The sequence below is a fragment of the Plectrocnemia conspersa genome, unplaced genomic scaffold (assembly GCF_051122295.1).
Source record: "Plectrocnemia conspersa isolate PC_06_02 unplaced genomic scaffold, ASM5112229v1 ptg000006l, whole genome shotgun sequence".
NCBI classification, from domain to species: Eukaryota; Metazoa; Arthropoda; class Insecta; order Trichoptera; family Polycentropodidae; genus Plectrocnemia; species Plectrocnemia conspersa.
Window position 1 is genome coordinate 2,816,163 of NW_028277170.1, and position 21,810 is coordinate 2,837,972.

At 32.5% G+C, this 21,810-nt stretch overlaps 2 protein-coding genes and 1 long non-coding RNA gene across 4 annotated transcripts in view; all 3 read left to right on the forward strand.

Annotated features, from left to right (window-relative positions):
• Positions 1–7,556, forward strand: part of LOC148234044 (tetratricopeptide repeat protein 39B-like) — a 44,195-nt gene extending 36,639 nt beyond the window's left edge. For both annotated transcript variants that reach the window (XM_088187985.1, XM_088187986.1), the window contains exons 9-14: positions 860–1,023; positions 1,095–1,256; positions 1,320–1,509; positions 4,691–4,824; positions 5,077–5,196; positions 6,222–7,556. In XM_088187985.1, coding sequence (XP_088044111.1) covers positions 860–1,023; positions 1,095–1,256; positions 1,320–1,509; positions 4,691–4,824; positions 5,077–5,196; positions 6,222–6,306 — 855 coding nt within the window. In that variant the 3' untranslated portion in view covers positions 6,307–7,556. The remainder of the gene's footprint in view (positions 1–859; positions 1,024–1,094; positions 1,257–1,319; positions 1,510–4,690; positions 4,825–5,076; positions 5,197–6,221) is intronic.
• Positions 7,557–9,866: 2,310 nt separating this feature from the next.
• On the forward strand, positions 9,867–12,499 carry LOC148234045 (uncharacterized). The gene is made up of 3 exons (XR_015809947.1): positions 9,867–10,241; positions 11,510–11,600; positions 11,663–12,499. It is a non-coding gene; the product is annotated as an uncharacterized LOC148234045 (long non-coding RNA).
• Positions 12,500–14,832: 2,333 nt separating this feature from the next.
• On the forward strand, positions 14,833–19,542 carry LOC148234046 (histone-lysine N-methyltransferase, H3 lysine-36 specific-like). Its single transcript, XM_088187834.1, has 6 exons — positions 14,833–15,084; positions 16,409–16,690; positions 17,180–17,297; positions 18,402–18,680; positions 19,250–19,323; positions 19,392–19,542. The coding sequence occupies exons 1-6, from the start codon at positions 14,992–14,994 to the stop codon at positions 19,416–19,418; spliced, it is 873 nt and encodes a 290-aa protein (XP_088043960.1). The 5' UTR covers positions 14,833–14,991; the 3' UTR covers positions 19,419–19,542.
• The last annotated feature ends 2,268 nt before the right edge of the window (positions 19,543–21,810 follow it).

Consider the following 21,810-nt stretch of genomic DNA (forward strand, 5'->3'; position numbering starts at 1 on the left):
TATTGTTGATTTTATAGAACGTTCCTGGGTTCCCGTCTGTCATCTATTAGCCAACCAATACCTGATGGCTTACTCTCTTGTCTGAAGTTTTTAGATAATAAACTTTGCTTTCATTGCGTCTCCTCTCTAATCCTAAAGTTTTTGTTGCAATTTTTGCACGTCAATTAAAGTCAGCGTATAAACTTTTTTCTCGCTCCAAGATATTACCCAAAAGTCATCAAATATTTATTTTTCGAATGTCTTCTATAAACATATTACAAGTAAAGACTTTCCATTTTCAATTGCTGATTTCATTTACTTGAAGGTTTTGAAATATCTTGTACATATTTGTCACCGACCTTCCTGAAACCTAAGTACTCTTTTTCATCATTCTCTTTTTTTTTATTAACTTGCCTTTTCCACGTGTCCACTTCTGTCTTCCGTTTTATTATTCTTTGTGAAATCCCATCTTGATCCATTGTTCTTTCCGGGAAACAGTCAATGTCCTCCAACTGAATAGATGATGACAGAGACCGGTTAATGACGTTACATGTTGGGGTTCCAATAAGTTCATCGTTGGGTAGCTACCGACCGATTTGTTTGTTTCAAAGCAGTTCCGCAATATTTCCAGCAAACAAGTCATCACCTACACCGCGCTCTTGCCACGAAGCAAATACAGCCTTCCTATTGGTCAATTAAAAAATATATCTTTGCAAAAATGCGCCAATGGTGGCACAGTATCACCGACGATATGTATTAGGTTAAAAGAAATTTCTCAGGACCTTAATTTTTATTTTATTGAAAAATGATTATAAAAATGTAAAATTGATTAAATTCTTTCTCGCACTTCTTTAATGAAATAATATGTATGATTTTTCAGTTGTATCCATCGGGAGTATGGTTCTTGTTCTACAAAGGCAGACTAGAATTCATGAAGGGAAACTTGGAGAAGGCTGTCGTCTCCTACAAACAATCGTGGAAAAGCCAAGATCTGTGGCCCCAATTTCATCACATTTGCTTCTGGGAGCTTCTCTGGGTGGAATGGTGATATTTTGTTCAACATACAATCGAAATGGCATACGTCAATATTAAACGACTGCAATTTTATCTTCCAGCATGTCTTTAAAATGGCGCGAAGCGTTGGTCTACTGTAATTACCTTCTCGAATCGAGCAAGTGGTCCAAGACCATCTACTCCTATCAGAAGGCGGCCGTTTTGTGCATGATCTGGAATGATCTGACTCCCACCGAGAAGAGCAGTTGCATTACGCTTATAACGTGAGTCCATATTTTTCATAAATTATTGAACAGCAAATTAAATATTCAACTTTCTTATTTCAGCGAAGCTCCATCTTTCAAGCAGAGAATCGCCGGCAAATCGCTGCCGATGGAAAAATTTGTTATCAGGCGGTGCAAGAGATTTGAATCTCAAGGAAACCGTCTCATGCTCCCCGCCATTGAAATGATGTACCTCTGGAACATGTTCCGTGTATTCAAGTGCAACTTTGCCGTCGGCGACAGGATCTTGAGAGTAATATCACACATTTTTAATTTATTGATTAAGAATTATCGTGAAACTTAATAACAATGTTATATATATACATATATTGAGCGCATATACTTATCAACAAACCTCAAGACTGATTTACACGATGCCAGTGGCTAGCTATTTCTTAACAATGGTTTATTCAGTTGGTGGCACTGTGTAAACGGCGACCCTCCGGTCAACTTCCAGCTGACATGTCAGCAACTGGCAGCGTATAAATCAGCCCTTAGATTAGGGGTTCTCAAATTATACTTTATGGTTGTACTACGAATCTTAATGAAATCGAAATATTAAAAATCGACCACTGACTGACCAATTTTTGCCCCCCCCCCCCCCCCTCTAAAAAAGCTGAAATGATATCCCTAATTTTAAACTATAAATTCTCAGGTTATCCCTCAAAGAAAATGTAAAGAAAACAGTATTGTATCTATCCTGAAAATATTTTTTTAAATATGTCATTCCAGTAAAATCATATCGGAATACATTTTTACTGGTATATACATATAAATTTTTACCAGTAAAAATATGATTTATTTGGCAGGTGCTAGTAAAACTATACGATTTCAACTTTTTCATGCGTAATAATACACCCATACCTCGCTTTACGGCCTAGATACGTTCCACAAAACTTGGCCGCAAATCGAAAAGCCGTATAACGAATCAATTATTCTAATACAAATTCATACAAATTCAATGGGATCGGTTCCAAATTTGTTAAATATGTAACATGGTTTATCATTTAAAATGCATTTTATCTTTTTATTTCATTTAAATCAAAAATACATACATAACAAGTACATACATTTGTACATAAAATAATAACAGACTCCAAAAACCTACAATAATCCATAAACAAAAATGAAACAACTTCATGTTACATAAAATATGTGTATGAATACGTACATACTTTTTTTTAAAATGGCTTTAATCTGAAGACGATGAAGAAATAATAACCTACAGATCACTGTTGTTCTCATTTTTCGCTGGTAAGGATGGGCCTTGCTTAAAAAAATTGTCCAACGTTGTTTGTCTTGCCTTTTTGTCTCTTTCGTTCTTCAGTGATTAATAGCAGCTAATGGCTGAATTAATTCCTCGAGAAACTTTAGCGCTACGTTCGACGTCAGGATCGTTTTTAAGGAAGATGTTTATTCCTTGTTCGAAATAGGAAAAAGCTTTTGACAATTTTTTTGATGTTAGCTGTTTGAATACAACAGACTCTGTCTCTTCATCAAATGCCGGTTCTGCTTGCAACTGAATGAGTTCCTTATATGAAAGAGGTTCCCTATCAGCTTCAAGTAGATCAAGCACATCATGTTCGTTCAAACCTTCAAAGCCGAGATCATGTGCTAGATCCAAAATGTTTTGCCTAATTTCAGGAAGGCATTAACTTTTGCATCAGTACTTTTTACACATTCTGACCATATTTTTTTCCAAACATGGTTCATTGTTGTTAATTTTAATTCCTTCCATGATTCACTGATGCTGTCAACAGCATCCTTGATGTTATAGTTTTTCCAAAATGTTTTAATTGAAGATTTACCATCGGTTTCCCTTATAAGTTGTCGGAAAGTTCGGCGTAGGTAATATGCCTTAAAAGTTGCTATTGCAACCTGATCCATTGGTTGGATCAGAGCTGTTGTATTTTTCGGAAGGTACTCAATCATGACATCTTCAGATAGTTCGGATAAATTAGTAGGATGCCCTGGTGAATTATCCAAAATTAGCAAAGCCTTGTTGCTTAAGTTATTGTCTCGCAAATATTTTTTCTTTTCTGTGCAAAAGTGATTTTTGAACCAATCCTCTAAAGTAGCTTTAGTCATCCAAGCTTTCTTGTTGGATCTCCATATGACGGGTAATTGATTTTTATTTAGTCCTTTAAGAGGCCTTGGATTTTAGGACAAATATATTAAAAGTGGTTTTAGCTTAAAATCACCCGCGGCATTTGCACCAAGTAGCAAAGCTAATCGTTCTTGAGACACCTTATAACCAGGCGCAGATTTTTCGGTTTTTGAAATGTACGTGCAATCAAGCATTCGCTTCCAATAAAGCCCTGTTTCGTCCACGTTAAACACTTGTTAAGGTTTATAACCACCTCTTTCAATAATTCCCTTTAAAATGTAGGGATATTCCTTAGATGCGGCCTCATCAGCGCTAGCTGCTTCACCTTTTATTTTAAAATTATGCAAATTAAATCTATTTTCAAATTTTTTAATAAATAGACATCGAAAAAAAGTTTTTTTGCCATTATAGCGAAACATTTTAGGCCGTTAATCGAAAACGTGTCTTAATTGAAGAGGGCCGTTATAGCGAAAGGCCGTATAAAGAGCGGCCGTATAGCGAGGTATGGGTGTATATACATTTACATACTTATTATTTACTTACATTCGATGTATAAATGTTACAGTGAATATGTATTTTTTGGTAAAGTTAATTTTTTTTTTAAAGTGTATATGAAGCTCAATTTAACAGTTGCGAAACGTCATTCGCTGTTCAAACCTAAACCTAACCTAATGAAAGTTCTAAAACTAATTATAATTTTAGAAATTTTTGTAAAGCAATAAAATCGTGTCAGCACTGTCGTAGTGGGAATGCTCGGTAACGTGAATTTTTGACTTCTGAGAAGGGATAATTGTTTTTTGCATTCTATGTGCGAAGATGCGCTTTATTCGATTTTTACTCGCAATATTGTTATAAAAAGTCTTAATATAAATGCTTGATAATCAAGCATTTTCACCGTGATGGTACGATTTTATTGCTTTCGCTGGGGGGGGGGGGGAATTTGACCAAAAAAATAGATGTCATTTAACCAATAGATGTTCAATTGGATTTAGGTCGGGAGTATTCCCGGACCGAGAGAGAGAAGATATTCCTTAATCCTCCTTAAATTTTGTAATCTGGTGAAAGAAATGAACATTATGAACAAAAAAATTAACATACCTATCCAAAAAAAGTCACACTTTCATAAAGATTTATATTTGAAAGTGGAGCTAAACGCTAACGGAATTGTCTCTCAACTTACCTTATCTCCCATTCGTTCCAGTTTCAGTTATTTCATATTGTGCATCATCATCATTATCTTCAATACACTTCTTATTACACCATTTGTAATTAAATACTATTATAATTATTGAATTATATGTTTTATTTAATTTTTTTTTTCTTACAGTTGATCGAATCTGCCGAAAAAGAAATCATAAGTGGTGTGGAAGAACGAGCATTGTTATATCTATTGCGTGGATCAGTACTACGTCATCTCGGCGCACACTATCAGTCATTGGCGTGCTTAGAAAATCTCATTGGGTATGTTTGGTTCAAATAAGTATTTACTAAGGGAGATTAGTTTTATGGCAAATAACTAGAGTACTTAGTTTTATTATGCTTTTAACAAGTAATTGCCACAAATTTAGCTCACAGAGTGGTCACAACATACCAAATATTATTTGGCAAAAACTTGAAGCAGTGTTGTTGAAAAAAATTATGATTCTGTAACTACACATAAAAAGTTACAAGTATAAGCTGTAACTGCTTAAATATTTTATTTATGATTTTCAGGTTAAAGAAACAGATCAAAGAAGATATGCATCTGATTCCATATGGGATTGTCGAAATTGGACTATTGTTCGCAGCCATGGGCGAAAAGGAGAAGGCTATTGCTACATTGGAAGACGCAAAGTAATGATATTCTATATAAACCTTTTATTATTCTTTAATTTATGAACCCTTATAATATCATGCTTATTTTGCATTTAACCTAATCGGCTTAGTACAGTCCGTCCAAGATATGAACGCTCATCGTCATAGTATTGATGAGAGAATATAATAGGGTGACCGTGTGAAATTACAAGTGCAATTAATTTTAATTTAATTTGTTGAGGAAAGTGTAAAATATCACTTTCTTACTTTTTTTGTTTATTTATATACATATTTAACTCAAAAACATGAGAGCAGTTTTGGTATCACTCTCCAGGTTGAATATCTGTTCAATATAATATTTTTTAAAATACCAATAGAATATTACAGGAATTGTTTTATTGATTATAAAGTACCACAACATGACAATAATTTATCATAAAAATATAACACATAATTTTTAATTCAATTTCCAACGTATGGTCATTCTACCCTTAAAACAACCCTGATTTAGTATTTGTAACGTTCTCCTATCGGTGTAAACAAATTCGCGGAAAACTATGTATGTATGCATGCATGCGTACACGCACCCTTATTTCCAACACAACGATGATGAGCGCTATTATCTTGGATGGGTTATACTTCATATTACTAAAATGTAAAAGACAGTTTGCGTGTGTGGCGAAGCTTGGACAGATCTGTGCGTGTGTATCATTTTATGCCTTGGAGTGTTTACTACATATCAATTTTTATTTTAATGATTTTGGACATTATCATTGCTAATTTTCGCTGTTTTTGTCAAGGTTCAGTATTTAGGTGTCGTATGACTTGACACAAGAATTTAGCAATTTCTAAAATTATAAAAACTTGAAGATTTTTTTATAGGGATAGGATTAATAATTTGACTAACAGGTAGTAAAAGGTATTTCTAATAATGAATAGGATATAATATATTAAAAAACATTATTACTTTTAAAATATTAAAGTTTTTATCATGAATGATTTATATATGTATATTTAGTTGCAGTATTTCTTCCAAATTTTAACCTACTGTCCTAACATTGCAGGAAAAACTACTCTGGATACGCTCTCGAGTCTCGTCTTCACTTCCGCATCCACACGGCTCTCGTAAATCTCAAATCGGATCACTAAACACAAATTCTTATGATGTTGAATGTATAGTGTGATAGATATTCAGTGTGATTTTCATATCAAAAATTTGTTAACAATATTTATATACAAATATTTACATATAATATGAATATATATTATACAAAATGTATCTATGTATTTATGCGATATACATATGTATATGTATAAATGTTTTAGAGTTTAGCTGTTATCAATGTATATATTTGTGTCGGAGCAATCTCTGGTGCGTTTTTGTGATTTTTAGTTTATTAATGTTGAAAAATTTTATTTGCATTTACAGTTTTTTTAATAAAAAACTAGCAAAATATCTTAGGCATAACCACTTAGAGCTTCATAATATATTTTAATCGTTGAAAACTAATATATTTTTTAAATACATAACATTCCAAATTCATTTGTGAAGCATTTTATTTTTTTATAAATCAGTTGCTTTAATAAATACATGTATTACTTATATATGTATGGTAGTTTAATGGCTAAATTGGCTTAAAGCCATAGTTGTGTACCATGTTTATTAGATAAATTTATTAAAGCATATCCATTTATAGCTTTATATTATTTAACATAAAATTTTCTATATTTTTGAAAAAAATCCTCAACTAGAAAATTATTTTCATAAAATTTGGACCATCGCTCCATTTAAATTAAAAATAAATGTTACCATATATTATATAATACAGGGTTTAACCAAAATGCATATGTTTAGCTGCAAACCAAATTATATAAATTTAAAAAAAAAGCTGTTTGAAACTATAAAATAAAATTTATGTTTCGTTTTAACTAGATTGTTGCTCTTTAATATATTTTTATTTATATGCACAAGTTAGTTACTTTATTTTTAACGGTAATTGTGATTTGTGTCGTTGATTTAAAATATTTACAAATATTTATGATAAACTCAGCTCTCTAAAAAGCGAGGTTTTTGTTTGAATGTGGTATAGTAAAAAATATTTTATTAAAAATGCACAATGTAAAACTTTTTGTTTAAAATAAACAAATGTGGAAGTTTTTGAAGATGTATACACACTTTTATTTATATGCTTATCATTAAACAAAAAATAAACATGTAAAATTCTACCTCGTATTCTTTTCACATTGCATAAACTATTTCTAGTCCGTATCAATTGTCAGTATTGTGGCGAAAGATGATCAATATTTGTTAGAAGTGATTTATATATTTTTTAAACAAGATAATATGTTTTTAAAAAAACTTTCAAAATGTGTGAATAAATATAATTCAGAAAATAAAATGTTTTATGTAATATATTATCAACTAGCTTTCGATACTTCACTATCGTGAAGTATCGAAAGTATCTTCAAGTGTCTGCTGTAGTCTGTCTTCACCTCATCAGAGTCCAGGCTTAAAATGATGAAATGTGTGGAGAGTTTATGAAATCTGACATTTGTCGCTGTAAGATTTTTCATCGTAAATTACACACGTGCCGGATGGAATCGCCCAACACCGGGACAGCGCCAGCTTACAAACCCTCTTGCCGGAGTGTAAACAACAACTACATACTACGAGTATCTGAATGCATCACGGCTGTCAATTTCTTGTTTGTGGTGTTTACGATCTTGTAATTGTCTACGGTGTAGAAGCATAAATTACTTACCGGAATTAAAAAGGCTAGATTATATCAAGTTTTCTAAATTTTCGGAATATTGTATTCAAGTTTTAAATATCTTATGAAATCAAAGACAAATATATTTTTACTGATTACTATATGTAATCAAACAAAATACAGCAGAAATAATATACATTCCGTCAATTTTCAATAAGCATGATTATATCCGTTTTTTATTATAATTCTTGGACTAATTACGATTACATAATTAGCTTGAGGTTCTTCCGGCTTTATATTGCAGCAGACGTTCCCTTGAAATGGTCCTTGCCCTAGCATTATAGCTTGAGGAAAAATCTCGTCTTGGTAGTCAGCTAGATCTTTAATCTGAAGTAGTTCGGCGGTAAAAAAAGAAATCATAATCTTCTTCATTAACTTCAGCTTTCCCCTCGTACATATATTCTATTAAGCTTCTTAATATGGCGTAATTAACGCCATTTAAATACATTACAGGCCTTGTGTATGGTCTCTAAAGTAATCCAGAAAATAGTTTGAGTGAATGGATAGAAGCAATTTATGAACGAGGAATTGTCGCCCTTCTGCAACCAAAATAGCGTCGATTAACTCTCCCTGCATTAACAGCTTGGAGATACCAGTATGCACGTACGAGGATAAATTTTCACATCGTACATGGTATGGTACATTCGACGCCAAGTATCTATAACCGGTCATTGTTAGAGAATTTCGCGACGCCATGATGACGTCGCTCGCCGACGCCAGTTCGACGAATGCGCGTAGGCGTCGCCATGATCCGCAAGGGTGGGGGCGAGGCATCGTCGCACGCTTTTGTGTTTTCTACGCATGTGTATTTGCTGCTGATCACAAATATGAGTGCTCTTCCTGCTTCTTTTCAACATATTCAGCTCGAAAATAATATTTATCGAGCTAATTTGTTAAATGCTGAACACCTGGATCAATGGGTGAAGGAATATGCCGACAATTCCAAGACAGCTTGGACAATCGTTCGAAAGACGAATACCCAATCGCGTATCCTTTGCAGGCTTATATTTTTATAATAATAAAATTTAATATATGATATATATTTAGTATGGATGACACTTTTCTAGAAAATTGTTTTATTGCCATTACAACAACTATCGAAAAATTGTGAAGTACGTCCAAAAAACTGCTTGGTAAAAATAGACATTCGTATCAACTCGACTACAGCTATTACAAAAAAGTGATAAATACGTCAATGTGTGTTTTGCGTATGTTTAGGTGTACATATTTATACATTATAATAATATAAATTATATTTATATCTTACAGAATGGTTATCTTGCTATTATAAACAATCATATATCTATCTATATAAATAAAAGGCAATGTTCGTATATGGGTGGCCACGATACTCAAAAACTACCAAACAGATTTTGCTGAAAAATTCACAGTTTGTTCTTATTAGTACCAGGAGTATTTATAGAATGGTTCGACAAATCCAACAGGTAAGGCTGTTGTTTTTATAATGTTATCGGGCTCAAAACACTCCCGATAAATTTGACGTCATCTCATGTCATATCGTCGACGTCGTATATTTTTTATTACCTATAAATTAAATTTTAGATGAAACGCCGCGTCATATTTTTCTTTTAGATGTTCGCCGCCGATGATGTCATGTAGGTAAAATGCGTAAATGGCTCAATCCCGCTCCCGATAATTTTGAAATACATCGCGTATCTTTCTTTATAACTGATAAATTAAATTTTAGATATTCGCCGTCGAACTATAATTTTGACATCTCATTATGACGTCACATCAGCGCTGTTGATTTTTCTTTGTTCAAATATATTTTAATTTAGTATTAAATATTCGCATCCTGTCAATTGCTCGTCGCTGTTCTAATTATTATTTAAATATATCTCAAATTCCTGATATAATGTTATTATACATTTCCGTCGTCACATATGAAATAAATTTAATAAAACATAGAACAATTTAGACCAGGGGTAGCCAACCCAAATGATCTTGATTTCAAATGCATCTAACTCCGCAGGCCACATATAAAATTATGTATGTTTATATTAGATTTAGATACAGTATAGACGTTTTTTTGGAGTGAAAAATTGAAACATAATGAGTTATTATTATTTTTAAATTTAAAAAATAAAATAATAAATTCGCAGCCCAGCAAATAAATTTATATATTTGTTAAAGAGTAATATATAATATAAAAAAACATAAATATAAACGTCAATCAACCAGTGCTACTAGTAAAAATAAAAATAATAAAGCAAAAATATTTATGCACTAGCAACACTTGGTTCGCGCAAATCCAGCTGTCAATGTCGCGTGCTACGATTGTCCCGCCCAAAAGTAAGAAAACCAGAAAAAATACAATGTGCTCATTAATTTGTGTGATTTTCTGTAATTGGTATGTTAATGTTCAATAAAAATAATAGTTTTATTGAACATTCTGTTCTGTAGCTACAGATGGTGCTCCTTCAATACCTCCACCTGCAGTGTATTTTTCAGCCTTCAGTAGTGTAGGATTTTTACCCACTAGAACCCTCCTCAGCTCCCGCCACCTTCCCGGTATGTTGCTTTTACGCATTAACTTCGGGGAGACAGCCATCCTGAAGCTGGCGCTCCTATTTCACACGATAAAGGCCTCATCTGTTATCTTTGATTCAGCCCTTATTCTTCGGTGAGGATAGCTCTTCGGCTTCTCTCGTCTTCCTCTTTAACTTCCTCATAACATTCTCCGGTGAAGGCGGCACGCTTCAGTTTTGCTGAAATTCCAAATTCAACCGTCGATCCTAAATTGTTTGAAATTGTCACAAAAAATATGACTCATGGTCCATGAGGTGTTCACAATATGAATTCACCATGTATGACTGATGGAAAATGCACAAAACGTTATCCAAGTGCATTGCTTCCAGAAACTATTACTGGCAATGATGGTTATCCACAATATCGTCGTATATATCAACCGAGCAAAATGGTAAATCAATATTATTAAAAGTCAGAAACAAAGGGTTGCGCCATATTCACCTTTACTACCAAAAACATTCAAAGCACACATCAATGTTGAATATTGCAATTATGTTAAACCCATCAAATACATTTGCAAATATGTCAACAAAGGAAGTTATATGGCTGTTTTTGGAGTATCAAGTGAGAATGGATCTGTTGATGAAATCAATCAGTATCAAATGGAACGGTATATTAGTAGCAATGAAGCAGTGTGGCGTATTTTGGCATTTTCAATACATGAACGACATCCAACCGTTGTTCATTTGACAGTTCATCTCAAAAATGAGCAATGTGTTTATTTTACAACAGAAAATGTACGAGAAAGAGCAGCAAGACCACCTCCAACGACATTAACTGCAATTTTTTAATTATGAAAATATATTTACAGAAGAAAATGAATTATTCCACACAAATTAATTCATGTTATTTTAATTAAATGAATGAATTTATATCGAACTTTAATTGTATTTATTTAATTCATATACATATATATTCAAATTTAGCAATAGCGTAGCATTGCCGGGTTCGCTAGTATCAATGATAATTTAGGTATTACACATTTATTACTTCAAAATACATGATACAAATATAAATATTTATTATCTTAGATGTCACAGAGGCCATTACTTTACATGAAAAGAAATTAGAATTAAAATATGGAATGGATGAAATGATACACATGCTGGAAATACATTAAAGGTACTTATTGCTAAATATTATAAAACTATTACAATATTAACAAATTAACATTTCTGTTTCAGATGTTAGAATAAAAATTGCCAGCCCATGAGAAGAAGGCAACATAATTAAAACCCACGAGGATTCGTTTGCAGTGAAACGAGCACATCAGTTACCATTTGCTTCTGATGTGCTATTTGTGGATAACACTAGCAAGACCTCGACTTTTCCTTCAAAAATTAATTTTAAAAAGTCAATATTTAACTGCCGATAGTATTACAAAAATTGACGCCAACTTGTATTATGTTCCTTCAGAACTTAATGATTTAATTTATTCAGTAGGTATATTTACAGGGCTTTGCTCTTGTGCAGATGGATGGCTAGGTAAATTTTGCAAACATCAAGCATGCGTTTTTGTATTGCTCAATCAATCCCTTCCTAATGCACCGCCTGTCACCACAGAATCACGAATTTATATTGCCCGTTTGCCATTTGGAGAGAATAATATTCCTCCTTTGTCTAATTTTGCCCCATTGGTGGAGGAAACGCCATAAATTTCACCAATATTAGATAATATAATAAATAATAGTTCAGAAATATCTGAATGTGCCAGACCATCTACTTCAAGTATTATTGAACCACATAGTAATGCACTTAATATAGTCATTGAATCTACCAAAGCATTACTTTATATAGATTTTATTTTACATAATATAAGGTAAGAATTCGGACTATGTAGGGGATGGAGGTGCCTAGTATTTGTTTTGTATAAATTTAATGACTATTATGTAATTACTTTATATAAGCTTCGTTTTACATGATATAGTAAATGTGTGGATTCGGACTAGGAAGGCGATGGAGGTGCCTAGTATTTGTTTATAGCTATTATTATACACGCAATAATAAATAATTTAATAAAATATTTTTCCGTTTTATTTCCCCCATATATTATAAGATTTTACATTTATAGATAGTGCTTTCTATTTTGTGAGCTTACTGTAAACTTTTTAATTTTGATAATTGAAATTATTGTCATTTTTTATTGATGATGAACTGTTTAGTAAAATGTGATTTCGAACTTGATTTTTTTTAAAACTGCCACCTTTATTTGAATAATTGAAATTAAAATGGCTTTACTTATATAATATTTTGCTTAATATCTTAAATAGTATTTGATATGTTAGTTTGTTTTTGATATAAATATTGAAATTTTCGCTATAAAGCAAATTTCATTTTTAAATGTATATTCAGGAAAAAAAGTGATTTGATTTTATTAAATTTAAGTTGTACTCTATGTTGTTGCTAAAGACCAGCGTGAATCCAAATTCGTAAGCCCATATAGAAAGCACATATCATATGCAAATATAAAGCATATATCGTTTACAAAAATAACGAAATTGTCATTTCATATATGATTAAATAATTGAAGAAGTAATGAAGTTATTTCACTTCGCAAGATATATTAAAAAGGTTAGATTATATCCAGTTATCTAAATTTTCATAATATTGTATTCAAGTTTCAAATATTGTATGAAATCAAAGACAAATATTTTTTTACTGAATACTATATTAAATCAAAAAAATAATATGAAATAAAAAGCAAAAATTCATATTAATACAATTCAAAACTAGTATGCATTCCATAAATTTTCAAGGAGCATGACTATGTCCGTTCATCGTCTTTGTGATTTTCCTCTCTCCATATGTTTACATTTCCACATTTGAAGAGTTTTCACCAAATTTTTGTCCATCACATAAACATAATCTTGACATACAATCTCGCTGGGTCCTGTTTCCAGAATCATCGTTCTTGGAATGTGATCGCTAGACACTCCAGCGTCGCTCGGTTCGTAATTATATTGAGGTACTTTCATATTAATACTGTTGCAGACGTTCCCACGGTCGTTGTTTATTACATTATCATTTAAAGCATCACAACTGCTATTTGAGCAGTTTATTTTCATATTTGGGTGCCAAATTGGATGGTACAGGTTCCGTTGGGTTAAAAGTTGAAAAATTGTGAGATGGTATTTTCCTTGGCGTTATAATCGGGTGATAAATCTCTGATTGGTAGTTGGATAGACCTCTATTCTGAAGTTGTTTGGCGGCAAAAATAAATGAATTTACCTCGTCTTCCTTGATATCCACTTCCCCCAGATACATATATTGCAAGTTTTTTAATATGTCGTAAGTAACGCCACTTAAATGCACTACAGGATATGGTGCGTGATTTTTGAAAAAATCTCAAAGGTTTGAGTTAATGGATAGAACTGTTGGGGCCTATTTACATATAAATTTAGATTTTGTTATGGCCAAAACTTGGCTGCACTTGGGCAACACTGGCGTTACGGTTTCTCTCTCAACTGGCAATCAATCTTCCGGGCATTCGGACGCGTCGTCTCGCGTCTGCTTTGTAAACACGTAAACAACTTAATATCGCAATAAAATATTACTGCAGCGGCACAATCTATGTCTAATTGCCACCCGTCACCAAAAAAACGAACTTACCTTTACGCTTTTGCACATGCAGCAAAACAATTTCTACCGTGTGTATTTAGGTATTAATAAGGATTGACACCAAGGACGTCATCGCATATATGAAATACTTTCGACGTCATCGAGCTCCATAAATATTCTTAATGGCCACAGCCTTGTCGCCCGTACGCAATAATATTCAAGAGTCATTTTGTACCATTTTTGTTCTGTTATAAAAACTAATCACCGGTGGTCGTTTGTTTTTGCTGCCTTAATTATCTGTTAATAAAACTTTTGTACTGAGCAACAGAACCGAGTCAATTTTTTTAAACATAAGACGCCAAGCACGTCGGTTTCGCTACGTTACGTCGGAGGCAAGAATATTCTGCTTTCGACGTAAATCATACTGACGCACGTTTGAAACGCCGTCTGATGCGTGCGTCAGAGCGAATCAGAGTGTGCGGCACCTTAACCTAACTCCCTCGCTCTGTCACAAACACTTGTGCATCTCTCTTGCTAAAAAAGGGGATATACTCATCGTCCGATATATTCACCTATCTCTCTTTTGCGAAGTTCTATAACGAAACGGTATAGCATGGGCGCGAGAAAGTTAAAACTAAATGGAAATATTGATTTATTCAATATTCTAAGAAACTTTAAAAAATGTTTGTATATTTTTACTTTTTAAAAATATTTTTTATTTTTATCCTATTATTCACTGAATTAATTAATTATTTTTTAGCATTTATTTGTACTACATATTATAAATACAAATGAGAAAATTATGGCAATAAACAGTGATGCTTTTAGCTGTTGATCTTGTTCTTGGTGTGAAAATTAATGCTTACAACCATAACAGTGTTACCAATAGATTTAACGGTTGCTTGTCGACAATAAAACGGGGAAGCTCGATCTATAAGTCGGCTTACGACGTAGGATGCCTCCCGCCAGGAATCTGCGCTTAACAGAGAAAAGGAAAGCCATTATTCAAAACAAATTTCCGAGAGCGTGTAAGAATAAACCCACTGAAGTAAGTTTTTTAACGATCAAACTTATATATACCATGAAGTTTTTAGATTTACTTTCACGAACGCGGACAAAGAAAGTTGCAGGATCTGTTCGTCATGCCCTGAGTTTTTTTTATATCATCGATTCGTACTAAAATTTCAAAGCGGTCCGCATGGCATATTTGAAATCCGGAAAAACGTTCAGTGGATTGCGAATATTTGCTATTACGATTTAGTTTAGTTGCAGCATGTACAATTCCACGACAAAATTAGAGCAAGTGACATAATATTGTTGGTTTTCTACTTTGTATATACTTGCATATTAAAATAATTCAACCTTTGATTGATTTAACCCAATATCTAATTATAATTCTCATTTATAGTTTTATCATACTCGCAAACACGTGTAGATAGCAAAGGTAGTGATATATGTTCCAACTTGTTAATTTACATTATAAATAAACAAGTTGGAACAGATATATTTGGTGTAAATTTTACACCAAAGCGGAGGATACTAGTCCGATATAATTCGTGACAATGGCACTTCAAGCTGTGTTACAAAAGTATACCACAACGGTACCACCGTACCAATGCGGTATAATGGAACAGTATGCATTAGTCTCGTACTACAAAGCGGTATCATTATCGCACCCGCTGCATTGCTCCATGAATCGGAACGAATTTATAAAAATAGTCATGTTCCGGTGTTTTTTCTATCGAACCGTTTACTTTTTATAACAACCATTCAGTGTAAATTTATTGTACACTGATCCCCAGAGTTAAAATTAAGATTGTTTTACTGTTGGCGCAATAAGTCAAAATAGAAAAATTCATACAATTCTATACTAAAGTGAATTAATTGATTCTTGACTTAAACTTGTTTACATAGACAAGTTGCTGTTAAAGCAGTGGCTTATATTTGAGTCATCGTACACAATTTTAGCCTTTGCAGCTCTTGACATCGAAAAATATGATAAAACTGTTTTGTTCACAATTGTTGGAATGAAGTTCAAAAAGTGCTTCTGTCAATCGTCAAGCATAGACAAAATAAAATATTACAAATAAGTAATACCAATTGCTATAAAATAGTTTAAATATCAATATATTTTTTCCCTTTTATTACTCCTAAAAATTTCACATATTTCAAAGCAATTTATCCCAGCTTCCCTACCACTAATCTAAAAACAAAATGTAATGACCAAATCCAATGGCTCCCAAAAGCGCCCGCCTTTTGTCTATTTTTTCATCTGGCCCATTCGCCCCTGATAGTTACATCCTTCTTGAGTACTTATAGTAATATTAACTACATTCTATGTCTTTCATACTAATATATACATATTTCCACAGAAAGTGAAAAAGAGAGCGCCGATGAAAAAGACATTAAAAAAGAACTTTAAAAATACAGCTGAAGGAAAATCATGCAATAATCAAATCGTGTCTTTTGATCTTCAAACAGTAAAAGAATTAGGTTTCAAACGTTTGCGTGAAATGTATGAGACCATGAAAGATCATCTCAAATTAATGGACATTAACAACTTGACCGTATTCATTGAGAATTTCTCGCAGCGGTATAATAATTCTATTCTGGATAGCCTTATTACTCCAGATAAAGTAATAACTCCCCAAAAGGTATATTGTTTTTATATTAATCACTTTTTAGTTATGCATCTGCTATTTTCTGTGGTGAAATCTCCATTCCCACACCTAAACTTTCTAATTTTCTTAGACATTGCTTATTCTCGACTGACATTGTCCATGCTTCAACATTAATCATTGAAGACGATTCAAATGAGCAATATATAAAATAATTGTTCCATAAAACGAATTGTTTATGCATTACTGTTCTACAGATAGGTGTGAGTGAACGGTAGCGAGTGAGTGTTGGTCAGAACAATGAACACCTTATGAATAACTCTCTGGAACGAATCCTTTTTTGAAGAAAAAATCCAAAGATTTACTTTAGATAAATGCACAAACAATTCGTTTTATGGTACAAAGTATTTTATTTTAAAGCACATATTTCAAAATAATCTGTTGAATACCATTTAGGTTATCTCTACAGACCCATACTATAATACAATAGATTAGGTCCATAATAATAAAAATGATTAATTTCAGGTTGCTAAGCGAACTTTGTACTATCTGCCATGGTGCTGCAAATGCGGGCGAGACACTGAATCCTTGATGAAATGCTCGAGATGCTGTTTGTCGTTTCATAGCATGTGTCAGCTCGATCGTAAGTATCTATATTTTGATTACAAATATATTACTGTACTATTAAAAAACATTGAACTTTCACTTTTGGAAGATGAACAGAATGCTCTCTATAGTCTTAACACTACCAACGGGTCGATGAGTAGTTACTATCTTTTACGACTTCTAATGTTTAATGACAGGTTTGATAGTATCTACCCGCAAAAACTAAAGCGTTTTGTGCTGCTATCTATGAATCAATGTTTATACTTAGAGAAAAAAATATTTCAACACATTATTATTTTTATTGCCGTCGCTGACTTCCGTTCAAGGGACTATCAAAGAGCTTTGTTTAAAAACGAGAACATAGTATAACTTGATCATAAATTATTAAAGCTGTCAAATCACCCACAACTAGCGACAAATTTATCACCGCTTTCATCGACTTCCAATGTTTTTAAATGAGGAAATATTTTTACCGATTTTTGTTTTATGAGTTGATACTTCAACGGTAAGCTTTTTTCTTTGCAATTTTCAATCCATTTAAATAAGCAATTTTCCATTATATTATAGTTACGCGTGCAACTCGTTTCATGGATTGAGAGGATCCAATTGATAGCACTATCTTGATTTTTTCTCTTGTTTCGTCGAATTCTATGAATCATCGCTTCATATAGATTAAATTCTCTTAAAATTACAAAAAATTATCTACATGTTTTAGTCAATCTAAAATTTTTTTTTATAAGGAAATAAAGTTCCTTTTAAATTTGCTTTTATTTCCGGCCTAGAAATAAAAATTTAATAATAGCAGTTAAAAAAATTAGCGTTGATAATATAATCTCTGCCGTATCACTCAGAGCTCGGAACACTGGCCCTTACCGGATGGCAGCTAGACATACAGAAAGCATAAAATGCATGTGATGTGAGAGCTAGCAAGACCAGTGTACTGTTCCAAGGTCATACCGTACTACGAAATCATTCTTAGCGAGCAAGTGTGACGTAGTTCGTGCTCTCGGAGAGTGGGAGTGTGTTGTCTCTGATCTCCCTGGAGATAGTGGTCACAGTGATCGTGTTCTCCAGGGGTCTACTGTATAAATAATGATTGAATAATTAGGTAATTTAACAATAAGCTTTTTCATTTTAACAGTGAATTACGAAGATAATCTTCGACAGGACGAGACGGGCCTAGTTGAAACATTTTCTCGGCAATGTCCGGAGTGCATTTGGAATAAGTTCCCAGGAATCGGTGATATGATTTATTATAAAATGCCAAAACACCCGTGGTGGCCAGCCAAGATCATCAAGCGCTCAGACTGTCCTGCCTTCATGCACAAGTCCCCATCTGAGAACCATGTACCGATCCTGTTCTATGGAGAAAAAAAATATTTATGGGCCTGGAATATCCAACTAGCCAGTTTTGGCGCAAGTAACTATATTTTTTTTTCAATTGTCAAAATTATAAAACGATATTTTTTTTAAATTATCTATTATTAAAATAAATATACATTGAAATAGCTTATTGCTCTTTTTGCCAAATTCATGAAAAGTGCAAACCCATTGCTTCATTCATGAATTAGGCAAATTATCTACAGAATGCATGCATGCAAGCCAATAAAATAAGATAAGTAGCGCTCTAATAGTGTTTTTTGCAACTAATCCAAATATCATTTTTGACAATTGCAAATCGTCACATTTATTGTTTTTGCAATATATCCAGCTAAAATTTTAACCCCTTTCGTACCGAGGTTTCGGCAAATAAAGATGACGCATCAAATAGATGTCCTCAATAAAAATTTAAGTCAAAACAAATTTTAAATCTTTTGTAATAACAATTTAAAAACTTTTAGTAAAAATTGTATTATTCAATCAAAATCTGCACGTAATTTTATTATTGAATAGTTATCTTAGTGCAGAAAAACAACCAAAATTGTTTTACTGTGCTATTAAATTATTGATAAATGCAAATTATGTATTAAAACTATTTTTTTTTTCTAGATTTTGCACCTTTAAAAAATAATCCTAATAAGAAGCTGCAGTTAGCATTGAAAGAAGCTTATTCTGATTACTCTGTAAGTTATGGAATATTTTTCTTTATAAAAATAAGAAGTTCACAAAATTGTATTTTTTTTAATACTAGCTTTCGTGTCACACGCCTGATGATTGATACCTAATGTATGTAGACCAGACAAAAATAACTGATAAAGGCTCAAGTTGAAGCATCAACCTTGATATCATGAAAAGGACAGTCACTGGGAAAAAATACAAGTAAACCATACATAAATTAAAAATATTTTAAATAAATATATTTCCTATTTTAATGTTTAATGTTTTCTAATTAATTATTCATTAGATATTATATAGTATTTTTATCTTTTTATTAAACTTTTATATTTAATTCTTACATACATTAATTAATAATCACTGAAATATAATTTAATTAAGGCAAATAACTGTTCCTAAACTCTTACTACATTGTAATTAATGTGTATCTATGACATCCAATAGTTTTATTTTATTAAATATGTTTACTTTTATATAAATTGTGTAATAAATTGAGATAATTTTTTTTTCAAAATTGTATATTTATTATGTGACATATCTTATCCTTGCGACACTCAAAAGTTCACTAAGAAATTATATTTCTTATTAATCCTTTCAACGCCAAGCGCATGATATGATGGGCAACTAAATCTACTGTCTAACGCCAAGCGCATGATATGATGCGCTCGTTAAAACCTTCGTTTTTTAAAGAAACGGAAAGGTAAAAGTTGGCAATATATGTTTTAAAAATCAGTTTGAGTTCCTAGTAAACGATTTCAGTGATTTTATTTATAGAATTTGCGATGAAACAGTGGTATATATAATTATAAAGTCACGCCTTAATTTTAGTCGTTTGTATTTCGCGCGCGGTTTCGATCGTGCTTCTTTAGACCACTTTTAGGGTTAGCACAAACGCAACGCGGAAATTCGTTTTTTTATACTTTAATTTATGAATCGAAATTAAATTATGTCATCAATATTTCAATGATAATTGTGATTTGTAAATACTTGTGAATATATTTATACGTTATTTCGACTGTTTTAATATTGTCAACTGTTTTTGTGATTGGTTTTTATTGTTTGTAATAATTAAATAATAATAATAATAATTACTATTAAATACTTATTAATAAATATAAATAAGATATAATTAATAAAATATCAATATTAACTCTTAGTAAATATTAAATAATAACAATAATAACAAAAACGATTCCTTGTCGTAGAATCATTTTATTTTACTTGTTCTATTATTTTATAATTTATTTGTAATGTGTTTATTTATTTACATTAAATTAATACCATCGTGACCTAACAGGTTACCCCAATGCGTCACGATGGTCGAAAAGTTTATTATTTATTGTATATATATGTGTGTGTGTGTGTGTAATATATATTACATATTCCACCTGGAGTGTAGATATGTTGCACTCTTGCCGGTCCCAAGCCCGGATAAAGGAGGAGGGTTTCTATCATGGAGCAAACCAACCAACGTGGATAAATCCAAATAGCTATGAAAAAATCACAAAGAAATAATAAATCCGCCCCGATTCATAATGACCTAGACCAGGGGTCGGCAAAGTGCGGCTCCGGAGCCGCATGCGGCTCTTTGGCTTCTTGAGTGCGGCTCTGGCACAAATATCCACGGATTTTTGTGCAATTAGCCCGGGCGCTAATTCTGGTCGAGTGTCCTTATGTCTTGATCTTCTGCTTCATAACAAGATTCGATGGTTATCAAGAGGGAACGTTTTAAAACGTTTCGCGTCCCTATTGCCAGAAATTGAAGCATTTCTCCTTGAAAAGGGTGTTCACTATCCAAAACTTACAGACAATCAGTAGATCCAAAACTTTCATTTCATGGTAGACGTTACGTCTCATCTAAATCGGCTTAACCGTAAACTACAAGGGAAAGGAAACACAATTTTTTCGATGTTAGAAGAAGTAATTTCATTCGAAAACAAATTATCCCTTTTTGCTCAAGATTTTGAAAGGGAAACATTGTTTCTCTTTCCGAGCCTGCTGAAGCATCGCCAAGAAAATAATTCCTCTATTGACAAGCACCATTTCAAAACAACAATTTTAAATATGAGGGAAGCATTTCTCAGAGGTTTCAGGAGTTTAAAAACAGCAAAGCGACCTAAGCATTTGTCAAAATTCCTCTTTATGCTACAATAACTGAGTTGAAATTTTCTCCTTTTGGCATTAACATTGGTAACTTTGAAATACAATTGCAGGATTTAGAAAACAAGGAAATATGGAGCTCTAAATTTCACCGTTTTTGTATTGATTTGGAAATATTGGAGAAGAACGAATGTGATCTTAGTTCACAACACAAGTGTTCTGCTTTGAAAGACCTGGAGAATGAAGACATGATCATTTTCAACGTCTGGAATAGTATTCCTGACTCTTACGATCAGCTAAAAAAACTTGCGTTTGCTGTTCTTTCCCTTTTTGGTTCTACATATTCATGCGAACAATCCTTTTCAAGCATGAACTTTATCAAGAGTAAAATGAGA